The sequence below is a fragment of the Mauremys reevesii genome, linkage group 1 (genome assembly GCF_016161935.1).
Source record: "Mauremys reevesii isolate NIE-2019 linkage group 1, ASM1616193v1, whole genome shotgun sequence".
Taxonomy (NCBI): Eukaryota; Metazoa; Chordata; order Testudines; family Geoemydidae; genus Mauremys; species Mauremys reevesii.
In genome coordinates this window covers 196886324-196898901 of record NC_052623.1, presented here as the reverse complement: position 1 = coordinate 196898901, position 12578 = coordinate 196886324, and the positions used below count along the sequence as shown (strand labels likewise).

General features: G+C 40.0%; 1 protein-coding gene across 12 annotated transcripts in view; it reads right to left on the bottom strand.

Moving 5' to 3' along the window:
• Positions 1–12578, bottom strand: part of MORC1 (MORC family CW-type zinc finger 1) — a 169986-nt gene that overhangs the window by 43339 nt on the left and 114069 nt on the right. For 11 of the 12 annotated variants that reach the window (XR_005582899.1, XM_039481931.1, XM_039481924.1 and 8 more), the window contains 4 exons: positions 7720–7795; positions 7242–7353; positions 4097–4240; positions 867–957 (listed from right to left, as the gene is read on the bottom strand). Coding sequence is in view for 11 of the 12 variants with exons in the window: in XM_039481931.1 (XP_039337865.1) it covers positions 867–957; positions 4097–4240; positions 7242–7353; positions 7720–7795 (423 nt within the window). In the remaining variant the exon portion in view is untranslated. Of the gene's footprint in view, positions 1–866; positions 958–978; positions 1106–4096; positions 4241–7241; positions 7354–7719; positions 7796–12578 lie in introns of those variants that run through there. The other variant, XM_039481956.1, reaches the window with a different exon arrangement.

Sequence of the window (12578 nt, the reverse complement as noted above, 5' to 3'; positions counted from 1 at the left end):
AAGTCAATGGGAGTTTTTGCTGACTTCAGTGGATGCAGGACCTGGTCCCTAGCAGTATGTGCTGACCATTGGCTTAGGCACTGCTTCACAGAAAAACCAAAACAAATCCTGACCTGAAGAAGAGCTTTATGTAAGCTCAAAAGCTTGTCTCTCTCTTACCAACAGAAGTTGGTCCAGTAAAGGTATTACCTCACTCACCTTGTCTCTCTAACATCCTGGGAAAAACATGGATACAACAACACTGTATAAAACAAACCTTTCATATTTAAGAAGTTGTGCAAACCATTATTACCTATTACTTCAAACTGGAATATTTTTTCTCTGGAAACTAAAATTTATCTTCAAAACTGCTGTATAGGAAAAAAACACCTAAAATACGTTACACTAAGCTTGTAAGACTTTTCTAACTCCTACAACTGTGTCCCAATTCTTAACACAGTTAAACAAGATACCTGGATGCATTAAAATCAGTGTATTTAAGACTCTTCTTTCCTGGTCCCCAGTTTTTAAATATTGTATGAGTAGCAACAGGAGGAGTGATTTTATGATGTGGACATCTGTTCACTGAAGAACACCTAATTTCATACAGTTCCATACAACAGCTGTCAGGTTATTTGAGATTATCATCAATCTGGGCAGATTCAAACAAGTGACCTTAGGGAAAAAAAAAAGGCTCCACACAGTGGTCACTATGAAAATTTACGAACACGTAGTCTTTAAGAAATCAGGATGTTCCCCCATCCTGGGATTCGGAAAGGCTATGTTCTTAGATACTGAGGTGCGGAACGCACGTGTGAACTTTTTAAACTGGAACCACTCTATTACCCATTAGAACACACAGCGACTTAAACTACAAGTTCACATACCTTAAACATAGATACAAGATCCTCAGCAGACATGCAATTAAGCTGTTCTCTTGACAGTTTGCAATCTGGCAAAAAATACAGCAGGACTTCCCTAAAAAATGTCAACAAAATGTGCTATGTGTCAGTATCCAAGATTCCTTTAACCTCAAGTCTTGTACTGTGGAGACTAGGGGACGCAGTCAGAATGCTTCTTATTAAGACACCTACACCTCTCTTACTCTGGTACCATGGATTGGACTCTATGGAACAAAGCAAACTGTGCTTTAGATATGCCAGGAAAAAGCTTATAGCACTATAATGCCTCATACTCAGTACAAAACGTATTATTTGTAGAGAAATTAAAACTATACATCCAAAGACTGCTTGAAAACGTAACACACTTTATTTAGGCTAGTGGAAATTTTGCAAAGTTGGCAATTTTGATTTAAAATACAGTTTTTATGACCACCACCAAATTGGGAAAAATAATATCCTGTTTTTCAAATAGCTATATACAATAATAAACAATATTAATTTCTCTGGAAGCCACAATCCACTGTGGAATCCATTGTTTCTAAAATTAAGGAACTGGAACTGAGGCCTGGATATAATTTTTGGAAATTCTGCTGCAGTTCTCAATTCAGGTCTTCAGTACTATGCCAACAATGGGCTGGAATAGTATTTTACACTAAGAGATACCCTTTTAACCAAGGATGCCCAAAGATTTTAAAGAGGTGTCATCCCTATTTTTCAGAGAGAGACAGATTGAGGTAGAGAGAGGTTAAGTGTCTTTCATAATCACAGTGAATCAGTGGGAGAGGACAAGACGGTTCAGCACTAAGGTTCTGACTCCAGGCTCTGATCTAGTCCCTGGAAAGCCACAGAATAAAATCCCTCCCAGCCAATCCACTCAGCCCAAGGAAGTGGCATAGCAGTGTTCTCTGCCCTTGGGATAGTGTGACTTGCCCATACTAAGAATTAACCTTTCTGGAACCTGTGGCTTGGCTCCAAAGTCAATTCAGTCCACTGGCTGAATGGATAGTGGTTTCCCTTTACAGACACGGCAGTAAAGAAGGTAGCTGAAACAGGGAGAATGGAGGAGTGTGTGTGACAATGTTATTTGATAACTGTGTTATTTACATGGCTTAACCACAAGCCCAGTCATCGTTGTTTTGGAGCATTTGATTCTTGAATAGTTAAATATTTCCTATGCAGTTTTTGTTTCCTACGTTTTAAATTCTCCACTGTTAGCGCCAGCAACTGAACTATATGCAGGATCAAAGACAGAAGTCCAGCATTTATGACAGCTCCATTGTAAGCTCTTGTAAGATCCCATTTTATTCAGTCAATTACTATGCAACAAATGAGGACGGGAAATGGGTTTCCTACAAGTTTCATTTTATCTGCAGAAAGCCTGGCCATAAAATCTGATTTTGACAGGATTTCAGAAGCCTATACAGATAATTATTTTTGATACAAACACATTAAGTCAACCACTTTCCTACAGAACTAGGCTGAAAGGATGGCTTTAATGCATTTTTTTATTATTATTGGCAGAGCTGTCACCTGAAGAAATAGTTAGTACTTTGGGTGATTTTAGTGGACTTCTGGTCAATTTATGCCACATGATAATTACAAGGCTGTTTTATCCTTTTGATTTACTTCTAATCTACAACTTTACTAGATGGTTTAATGTATGAAACTAAAATCTCACCTCGTTCTCCTGCAGCAGCTATTTGTCCACTAAATTTCTAACTTTAATTTGTTATGTTTCTGTATGCTTTGTATCCTTGGTTGAGAACCAATGGCATATGTATCTCTGGGGGTACAGAGAGTTCTTCCAGTGGGTACATCAACTCATCTTGATATTTGCCTAGTTTTACAACAGGCTACATAAAAAGTATTAGCGAAGTCAGTACAAACTAACATTTCACACAGACAAACTGAGAAAGTAAGCAATTTCTCACTAATAGTGTGCTGTGACACTGGTGTATTTTTATGTCTGATTCTGTAAGCAAATAGTTTTTAAGTGAGGTGAAACTTGGGTTACACAAGACAAATCAGACTCCTGGAATGGTTGAGAGCCACTGGCTTATGCGTACTTAACATCGTTCTTGTTAAGGTGGAATATATTTTAAGGTGTTTAGCTGTGTGCTTACACCCCCTCTCTTCTTGTACATAGTATTTCTTCCCCAAATAACAAACGTAGCAACAACTAGCAATATCTCCTCTGAAGACTGTTAAAGTACATTCAACTGTTTTTGAATGTTTGTTCTACTTAGCTGGGAAAGATTCCTCACTCTCTCAAAGTGGGTTATATAATATGTGTACTCACAATCTTAAAGATACAGCTGACAACTGCTATTGAACAGATGCAAAAAGAAATAATTTCATAGTTTTGCTAATCCAAATCTCTGAAGTTTTTTCACATACACTACATTTTGCTAAGTGTTATGTAGACAATTGGCGTAATAATGTCCCCAGCCACTAAGATCCATCTCTTCAGCAGCAGGCATCTCATTTGGCCCCACTTGGCACCTTCACCTATGATCCAACCCACTATCCACAAGAAGGTACACAATCAGTCTTTCACTTCCTGGTGGCTTGGGAAATAGTCCATAGTCAGCCACGGGGACTATGGTCAGCAATGATTATCTCCCACACCTTGCTTCAAAGGCAGATAAATGCAACCCTCATTTCACCCTGTTAAATCTGGCATTACAGTGAGGTTGTGTGACGGGAAAAGAGCCAACATCCTGGAAACTAGGATTACAGTTGCACAAATACCAAAAGCCAGGAACTCAACTGGTTAAAAGAGGAATATATTTCATTCTCAGTTAAATTCATGTTCTTGTTAAAAGCTTTGCTAGTGCATGAACTTGATTTTTCTAAATATACAAGCTGCATTGTGAAATAAAGTTAATGGACCAGATATTCAAAACTGAGCCTAACTTCTGCAAAAGTCTAATTATGTAGACCCCGGTTTATGTATGTGCATCTGAGAAGAAACATCTATGTAAGCTGGGCACACTGAAGTGCATTGCATACACTTTTGAAGATCTGATCCAATTTTTGCAATATTTTTGGCAGTCTACAGAGCATTCCAATTCAATCTGGATTCCCTTCTGAACCTTTGAAATAGAGACTTAAATTATGGCACTGCTCAGTGAAGGCCAGATCAATAGCTGCAATTGCTCTGATGCAATGAAAGTATTAGAACTGTTCAAGGCATTAGCCACCAAAACACTCACCTTAAAAGAGAGGTTAATGTTTCTACGGTTTTCTTTCCAGACATACACTGGGAAGACTCTGCTATGTGTGCCACAGCACCCGTCTCCTGCATTGCAACTTGGGCTTTTCCTTCAGCACATCCTTTTTGATCTTCAGCCAATGCACTAGATAGAAAGTAGACAAAAGATCATTTTAAAGTATTACACCAAAAGAAGTCAGAGACATACTTTCTATCATCTTATTTATCAACCCCACTGAGTTCCTAGAGGGAGCAATGAAGTAAGGTACAAATAAAAGAGACAGCATGGAATCCTGATTTTCCAAAGGATTTAGGAAGAACATAAAATATGTTTAGTCACCTGAGGATACTGGCCCAGCAGACTTGGAAATGTGCATTCTACACTACTCTAATCCTAAAGTGCAAACTCTTACAAATCGTGACTGATTCCTCTGATTTTAGGGAATGATGGATGGCTTGCTCTGGGCCATTCATCCAGGGGGGAGGTGTCTGCTTAACAGAAAAAAGCCTGTATTACAGGTTGTCGGAGCAGGCGTAAAGGATGACTGGCTAATTGGGAGTCCTTGATATACTTGCAGCAAAGCACTGAGGATCTGATATGCACAAATGAAACTTTAATCAACAGGAAATTTTGCAAGCCAGAAATCAGTAATATCAAGTTGTGCTGCATTGACGATCCTTGTATATCTATGGGCATCAATACGGTAACTCATAATTTTAAACTTACTAGAAATATAGTCAAATTAAAGTTATGCACAGTTGTGAAGAGAACAGGAGTACTTGCGGCACCTTAGAGACTAACAAATTTATTTGAACATAAGCTTTCGTGGGCTACAGCCCACTTCATCAGATGCATGCAGTGGAAAATATGGTAGGAAGATATATATATACACACACAGAGAACATGAAACAATGGGTGTTACCATACACACTCTAACGAGAGTGATCAGTTCAGGTCAGTTATTACCAGCAGGAGAGAAAAAACACTTTTTGTACTGGTAATCAAAATGGTCCATTTGCAGCAGTTGACAAGAAGGTGTAATCAAGTGACCAGGGAGATTGGAGTGTTCTCCAACTGTTTTTTGAATGTTATAATTTTTTACATCTGAAAGTAAACTATTTCCCCATGTTTATTCCCACCCCCCTACTGTTTCTCACACTTTCTTGTCAACTGCTGCAAATGGACCATTTTGATTACCACTACAAAAAGTTTTTTTTTCCTTTCCTGCTGGTAATAGCTCACCTTAACTGATCACTCTCATTAGTGTGCATGGTAACACCCATTGTTTCGTGTACTCTGTGTATATATATATATATATCTTCCTACTGTATTTTCCACTGCATGCATCTGATGAAGTGGGCTGTAGCTCATGAAAGCTTATGCTCAAATAAATTTGTTAGTCTCTAAGGTGCCACAAGTGCTCCTGTTCTTTTTGCGGATACAGACTAACACGGCTGCTACTCTGAAACAGTTGTGAAGCTTACTAAAGAGCAAGTATTAAGCACAGAGCTGGAATTGACTAGCCCCTAGTACTATTAAACTGGTGTTGCAGATTCAAAAGTATCAACAAAATAGCTGAATATCTAAATTTGTGTAGCAGCAGCAACAGAGTGGGCAACAGATAATAATTTGCTGAATAATTAACACACACGACATATTTTGGCCTTTTTTCTTTATTTGTATCTATCAAGATATTTTATTGCTTTCAGTACAATATAGGCTGAGTAGATTATATCAACATCATATAGTTTACTTGTATTTGAGAAAAGATATTAAAATGGAGTCTGCTTTATATGTCATTCAGAGTGCTTCCTCTGGTTGAGATTTCAAGACAAATATACCAGGAAATTCCCACAACTCCGCAACATGTCATCAAGCATAGAAATTAACCCAGCTGTAAAAGATACAACCTAGGCAAAGGGCTGAGTTCATTATTGTGGAAAAAATATTTACCTGTTTACCATCTCAACCTGATATAGCATTATTTTAAAGTCAGCATTTAGGCTACTCAGATTTATTTCTGTCTACTTTGCAGTGAGCTTACCTAATTGTGTTAGGTTACTTATGTTTGAACAGAAAAACTTTGTAGCTCTTTCATCCACTCACCCAGTGAAGTTAAGGATGGTGGCAAAAATCACCTGACAGGAGGTGCTCAACTCCTTGCAAAGTTATGCCTTTATATGTATGCATATTTGAATGAAAATCTAGTTACATGTAGGATCACAGTTAGGTATCGTACTGTAGCTGCATACGGTATTATTGGGTCTCATTTCACACAAAAGAATATACCAGTTGTTGAAGATAATTTAACTTGATTAGGGAATCTGAAGTCTTGGAAGAAAACTTGGCTTTTATATATAGAGTGAACACCTGACAGCAGGTTATTTTTTAGCCCTTTCCACTTGGTTGTAGTGTGCTGTGTTTTTAAACCTCTGCCTTTCTCTTGAAAAGAATGGGAGCTGTATGTGCAACAGGAATGCAGGATTTGGCCCAGAGCTTTTATTACTAGAAATTTTATCAAATCAAGTTATTAGGAAACAAAAGGAATTTTGAAGCAGCATAATTTGGATATAGTTTATTTCAGAAGACACTGATTTAGAGCAAAAAAGTTAAGAGCAGGTAAAATACAATTATGCATTAGCAACTTTTCAAAATTAAACAGAATTACCACTTTACTTTAAATAAGAGCTAAAGAACACTTTAAGTAAGTATTAGGGAGTAATCCTTATTTTCAGTCTAATTTTACATTTATGTAACTCCACTGACTGCAAAAATGTTAGTGCCAATTTACACTGATGACTGGACTAGGCCTTAAGTCTGAAAGTGAGTCTTTTGAAATTAAAACAGTTTTTAGCGGTGATAAGTAAGATCAGTAAAAATGTGTTTAATATCTATATACTGCAAAAGCCACTACAAATGTAGTATAAATGGAAGACATAAAATGCTAAAACATTCTTAACTGCACACTGAAGCTGGTAGTTACCACTATAACTTGTGAGATCATTACTGTATTCCTAACTCAGTATTTTGTACAGCATATTCAGTGTTTGCAATACATTGCAATATTTGGTATCATTAGCTATAGCACCATTACAAAACATTTTGGAACAGCCCCTTTGCATTTTGGTAATATTAATATTCTCACCTTTCCAATTTTGAAGAAGGCAAATTATTTCCCTTTATTTTTGTAGCATCCTTCTGATCAAAACAAATATACCTTTGTAAGTCACGCTGTTTCTGTTTTCCTCCAAATGAACCTAAACATTTAGCAAAACATATTAGATGAAAAAAAAATTGTTGACTTTAGAAACCACTTTGAAGTAATTTCTTTAAAGAATGCTTTAACACTAGCTTATGTTGAAAAAGGAAGTTATCATTTTAAAGATAGTCATTTAGAATTGTCCCTTGAAACTGAAATCTGTCCTCCAAGTGAATATTCAGTTTCCTGGCCTAAGCACACAAAGATTTTGCTTCCAATTAACTATTTCCCAATAGTCATATGATAGTGAGATTAGTGTCAGTTGCAAGTCCCTCTTGTGTATGTTGTTATTTTGTTTTAAATATTCACAGCAATTCTGTAACCATAGTCTAGATTGAAAGTACAAAACACTTTTTTATTTTACCTTTGTTCAACCAAAAAAATTCTTTACTTTCCACACCCTTAGACAAATCTTCAGTCTCATCCTCAGACGACATTACCTAAAATGCATAAAATTTAGTTTATCTTTCGATATCTTAAGAAACTGTCTTCTCCTAAAAAGCCATGGATCTACATAGCAAAGTTAAATCCCAATATAATACATGTTAATTGGAGGTTAACTCCAGGTTAAATTCAATTTGGGTTTGATTTTGAACTTGCGTCCACAGGCATAAGTCAGAAGTAACCCCATCAAGTCGATCGAATTATACTGGCAGAATCAGGCCTTACACGTTTCCTTGATATTTGTCTTCTCAGCTCAATGTTGTACTTGTGCAGTTTTACAGATCAACTCTCCATTGTTTTTAACCAGATGTAAATAAACGGGGAAAACGTGGGCAAACAACACGTGTTTTGTAGATCTGGTGAAAAAGATTATGCTGCTTAGCAAGCAGTTTGATATTTTTAAAATGTTCTAAATATGGCCTTATCCTGGCCCTTATTCAGGAAAGTAAACTCATGAGCAGTCCCACTGAATACAGTAGATCTACCTCTATGCTTTGTTAGGCACGGGCTTATGAAAGTTTCATAGCAGCAACATATGAAAGGAACTCTGTAGTGGCCTAAAGATAGGAAGCTGAAAATGAGTTATCGTATGATCTGATTAGCTTTCTCATGTTATAAAAAAGAGAAAAAAGTCTAAAGTATTCTGACTGCCAGTCTGAAGCCCACCATAGTGGTGATTTTCTGTTAGCCTTGTGTGACTATTTCAGAATAGTGGCCTCTCATGTAATCCGCTGTTCTTTCACTCAGATTTTTGTTCAGCGTGACATGTCTTGCAGGGAAGGGAGGGATCTTTTCAGTGCTATGCAGCGTTTCATCCATTGCCCCATTTGCTTTGACTGTGCAAACTAAGCCCTCTGGACTCTAACCTTGGTAGAAAATGAGAGGCCACTGTCTGAGAACAGATTTGGCACAGTCCCCTTCAACGCTGTAAGAAATCGGTCTCACAAACAAAGCAGTATTTGCTTTCTGCCTGGTGTCCCCTGGGATGCTTTGCCCTGAGAGGGCAGGGTGGAGACAACAGGGAGGCACTGCCATTGTAAAACAGGGGACCAAAGAACTTGGTGCGCCAATGGCTCCTAGAGAAGAAGTAGTGGTGGAGATGCACAGGAAGAGCTCACTGCTGCCTGGAAAAGAGAGATAAAGGGCTAAAAATAAAGAGGGAGAGAAATTAGCTGCCAACTCATTTTGCCATTGTAAGCAGAACTTCTAGCAGGAGGAAGCATGGTTAATGTGCTCAGCTGAGACTCTGGATGTCTGGACCCTGAGCTGACGCATCTTCACCTGGTCATTTAACTTGTGCCTCAGGTCCTCACATGGAAAAGGAATAACATTTCCTTCTTCTACCCTTTGTCTGTCTTGTCCAGTTAGACTGTAAACTCTTCAGGGCAGGGGCTGCGTATGTACATGTGTAGTCCCTAACACAATGGGTCTCTGGGATAGTGCATTAATGTGATTAATACAATTAGTTAATAGGGGTCACAATCTTTCCCCATAGTGACCTAGCAACAGCACTAAGCTACCTCCAGTATCCTCAAAGACAAGGCACAGCACATCTCTCACAGATTACTGTAGGCCTTAGTGTCCAGAAACGGTAGCATTAGCACCTAATCACAGGTTTGTCTATACTGGGGGGTTTAACCGCAGTTACACAAGCTAGTTTGGAGAGAAAATGCCTGAGCTCACAAGAAAGAATTTATTAGAGTGCAGCAACCCCTCGTTTGCCGTGAATTGTGTAATACTCTTTCAAAATACATTCCTAAGCTTTATAAGCCTGTGGAACTGTGCCTTATGCATGGCAGCAAACATCTGCATTACAATGGCCCCAACAGTGGATCTCCTTACACTGAATTGGTTTGCTATGGACTGGTAGCATTGCAGAGTGGCCTGTTTTCTCAATGGTGATTGCGACCCGCTTGTCCATGTGTGGGGGACACTGCAGGTTGGTATGCTGCTCCTGCTGCTAGTTCAGCACAGATCTCAGAAAAAGTCACCCTTTGCCATCCTGAAATTCTCTCACCACTGCTGGTCATCTCAAGTCTGCCTAGTGATCCTATCCTACCAATCCACACTGGTTTTCTAAGCCTAGAAACAGCACTGTAATGTGTGACGCTGCTCCAAGAACAGCTCCTGTAGTAGCAGTTGCTTGGTATCAACCTTGTCCTTGTCTTCCTTCCTCCCCCGCTGCTGAAGCTGCTGCTGTCACATCATGTGCTTGGTGGTGCATCAGGCACAGTCCAAAACGCAAAGCTGCCTGACTTTGAGAACTGAAATACAGCCCAAGTAGCCTCTGCATCTTCGCGGTTGTCAGCACAGCAGCATGGAACGCAGTTAAGTATATGCTGGCTGATAGCAATGTCAAAATGGTGCTAGCCCAGCAAGACGGAGAGGAAGCATTGGACAGAGAGAGAGAGAGGAATCATAGGATTTTTAAAAAAAACTTTGACTCCAAGTCCCAGAATTCCATTGGCTTCCTCTACTCATCCCACAATGTACAGCGAGAGAAATCCCAGAAATGCCCACTGCTCAGAAGCGAAGCTAAGGACCATGGAATACCCTTTGAGAATGCCACACACATAGTATGCAGCAAGCCCCCACCCTGTGCATACAATGATGAGAACTGAAAGAGAGCACAGCTGCCCATGTGCCCACTATTAACTGCAGCTTGTGTATAGCGTATTAACACAGAGCAACTAACTGTGGATTAATCCCCGGCTCATAGAGACAAGACCTACGTTTAACTTGGATTTCAGCTTTCCTAGTGGGAAAGTGAGTGAGGAGGACCATCACTGTATATAACTCACACCTTCCACATGAAAATTAGGCAATATTGCTTAGCACTTCGATATCATTTCGAATCCAGAGATGTCACAGTGCTTCATGAAGCTGGGTAAGCAGTAATCTCTCTGAGTCTCTCTTCCCCTATCTGTAAGATGGCTAAGTGACTTGTCTGAGGTAATGCGGTCAAATCAGTGGCAGGTAATCAAGCATAAAATCTCCTCTGCTGACTCAGAGGCCAGTTAACTATGTGCCTTGGCTGCTACCACACCTGTGATATGGTTTCTTTTGTTCACAAGTTTGTTCGCTGTTTGAATGGAGAAAGAATACTAAAAAAATGCCCCATAAATAACGAGTTGGCATATTACTATGTTTTCAGAGATGGCAATAATGAAAAAGGTATTCAGCCAAGAAAGAACTAAACAGTTAAAGCTAATGACAATCCTAATAGATTGTCCCTCAGCAATTACTTCTTCTGATCTCCACATTTGGAAGCAAGCTCCCCGGAGCAGCAAATCTGAGCCATCTAAAACCATGAAAGCTCTGGCTGCATGCATGTCCCCTTGCAGATGTCTCCTCTTGCATGGGGATATAGTGCCCAGGGGAGGCATGCATCAGCATTCACATTGCGCTCCCTGACAGTACCCAGCTTGGGCTGGGGAAGGAATGATCCAACCAGCAGACCAAATTCAGCGATGAATCCTGGTCAGAAGCCACCTGAAGCATGTAGTACATATTCTAAGAAGAAGAACTGCCCAGAGTACTGGGGAGATATTTCCTACTCCATCACGTAGATACTCCATTACTTAAAGTAATACTCCAAATTTTAACATCTCTAACAGTATATAAAACTACCTAGATTCCTCACAGTGTGTGAAACCTTTCATACTCTTGTCAGCAGCCACCCCTCCCAGGTATCTAACTGGTTTCATTTTGTTGATATTTGCACCTCCAAATCAGTCCTCTCCAACTCCATCACTATTTTATCCCCCATCTGTTTCAATTTCTCAGAACCCTCATGAATGGCCAACTCAGGAACTATTTCAGATACAAGATCTCCACCTCATTTCCGCTGGTTCCATCTGATCCACTGCTTGCTTAGGTCAAATGTACAATGTTCTTTATTCTGTCCTGCCATTTTTTCATCATAATTTATGCCATATACAGTGTACTACTGATGGAGCTGCTAAGTTTTATTACCTATTAAAAAGCACCCGGATAATTTCACATCATTCCTAGACATTAAGCCTCATAAACCAAGTTTTAGCCTGGAGCGAGGTTTTACAGCCATTACAAATGCTAAAAAACAGGGATTTATAATGGAACAGATGGCAGGGCTTTATTTATAGTGAGAGTAGTGAGCACTATTTTGACAACAGTAGAGGCTGAAATACAGAATGATAACTGCTTTTACACAGACACTGATTCTTCTCCATTCAGGTGCACCGTCAGGTTTATCTGCACAGAAGCTAGCAAGGCTGACTTTTTGACGGGCCTGTGTACAGTACTTTAATACAGTCTGCAGTAAAGGCAAATTGATCATCAGCTACAAATAAATCAGGTTGTCAAAAAAAGTTAAACCAAGATTGAGACATTAGATGCAGATATAAGTGATGAGAAACCAAGTAATCTATTCGACTAGAATTATCATCACACTAAAGCATAAGGCATGCTTAAAGCAAGTCACTAATATATAGGAACAGGGGCGGCTCTAGGCACCAGCAAACCAAGCTGTTGCCTGGGGCGGCCAAATTTAGGGGGCGGCAGGCTGGGCCGGTGGACCTGCCGCAGTCATGCCTGCGGGAGGTCCACCGGAGCCGCGGACGACCTGACCTGCCGCAGGCATGACTGCGGAGGGGGTGCTCGTCCCGCGGCTCGGCTGGACCTCCCGCAGGCATGACTGCGGCAGCTCAAGCGGAGCCGCCGGACCCGCGAACCGTCCGCAGCCGTGCCCGCGGGAGGTCCGCTGTTCCCGCGGCTCCGGTGGAGCTCCCGCAGTCATGC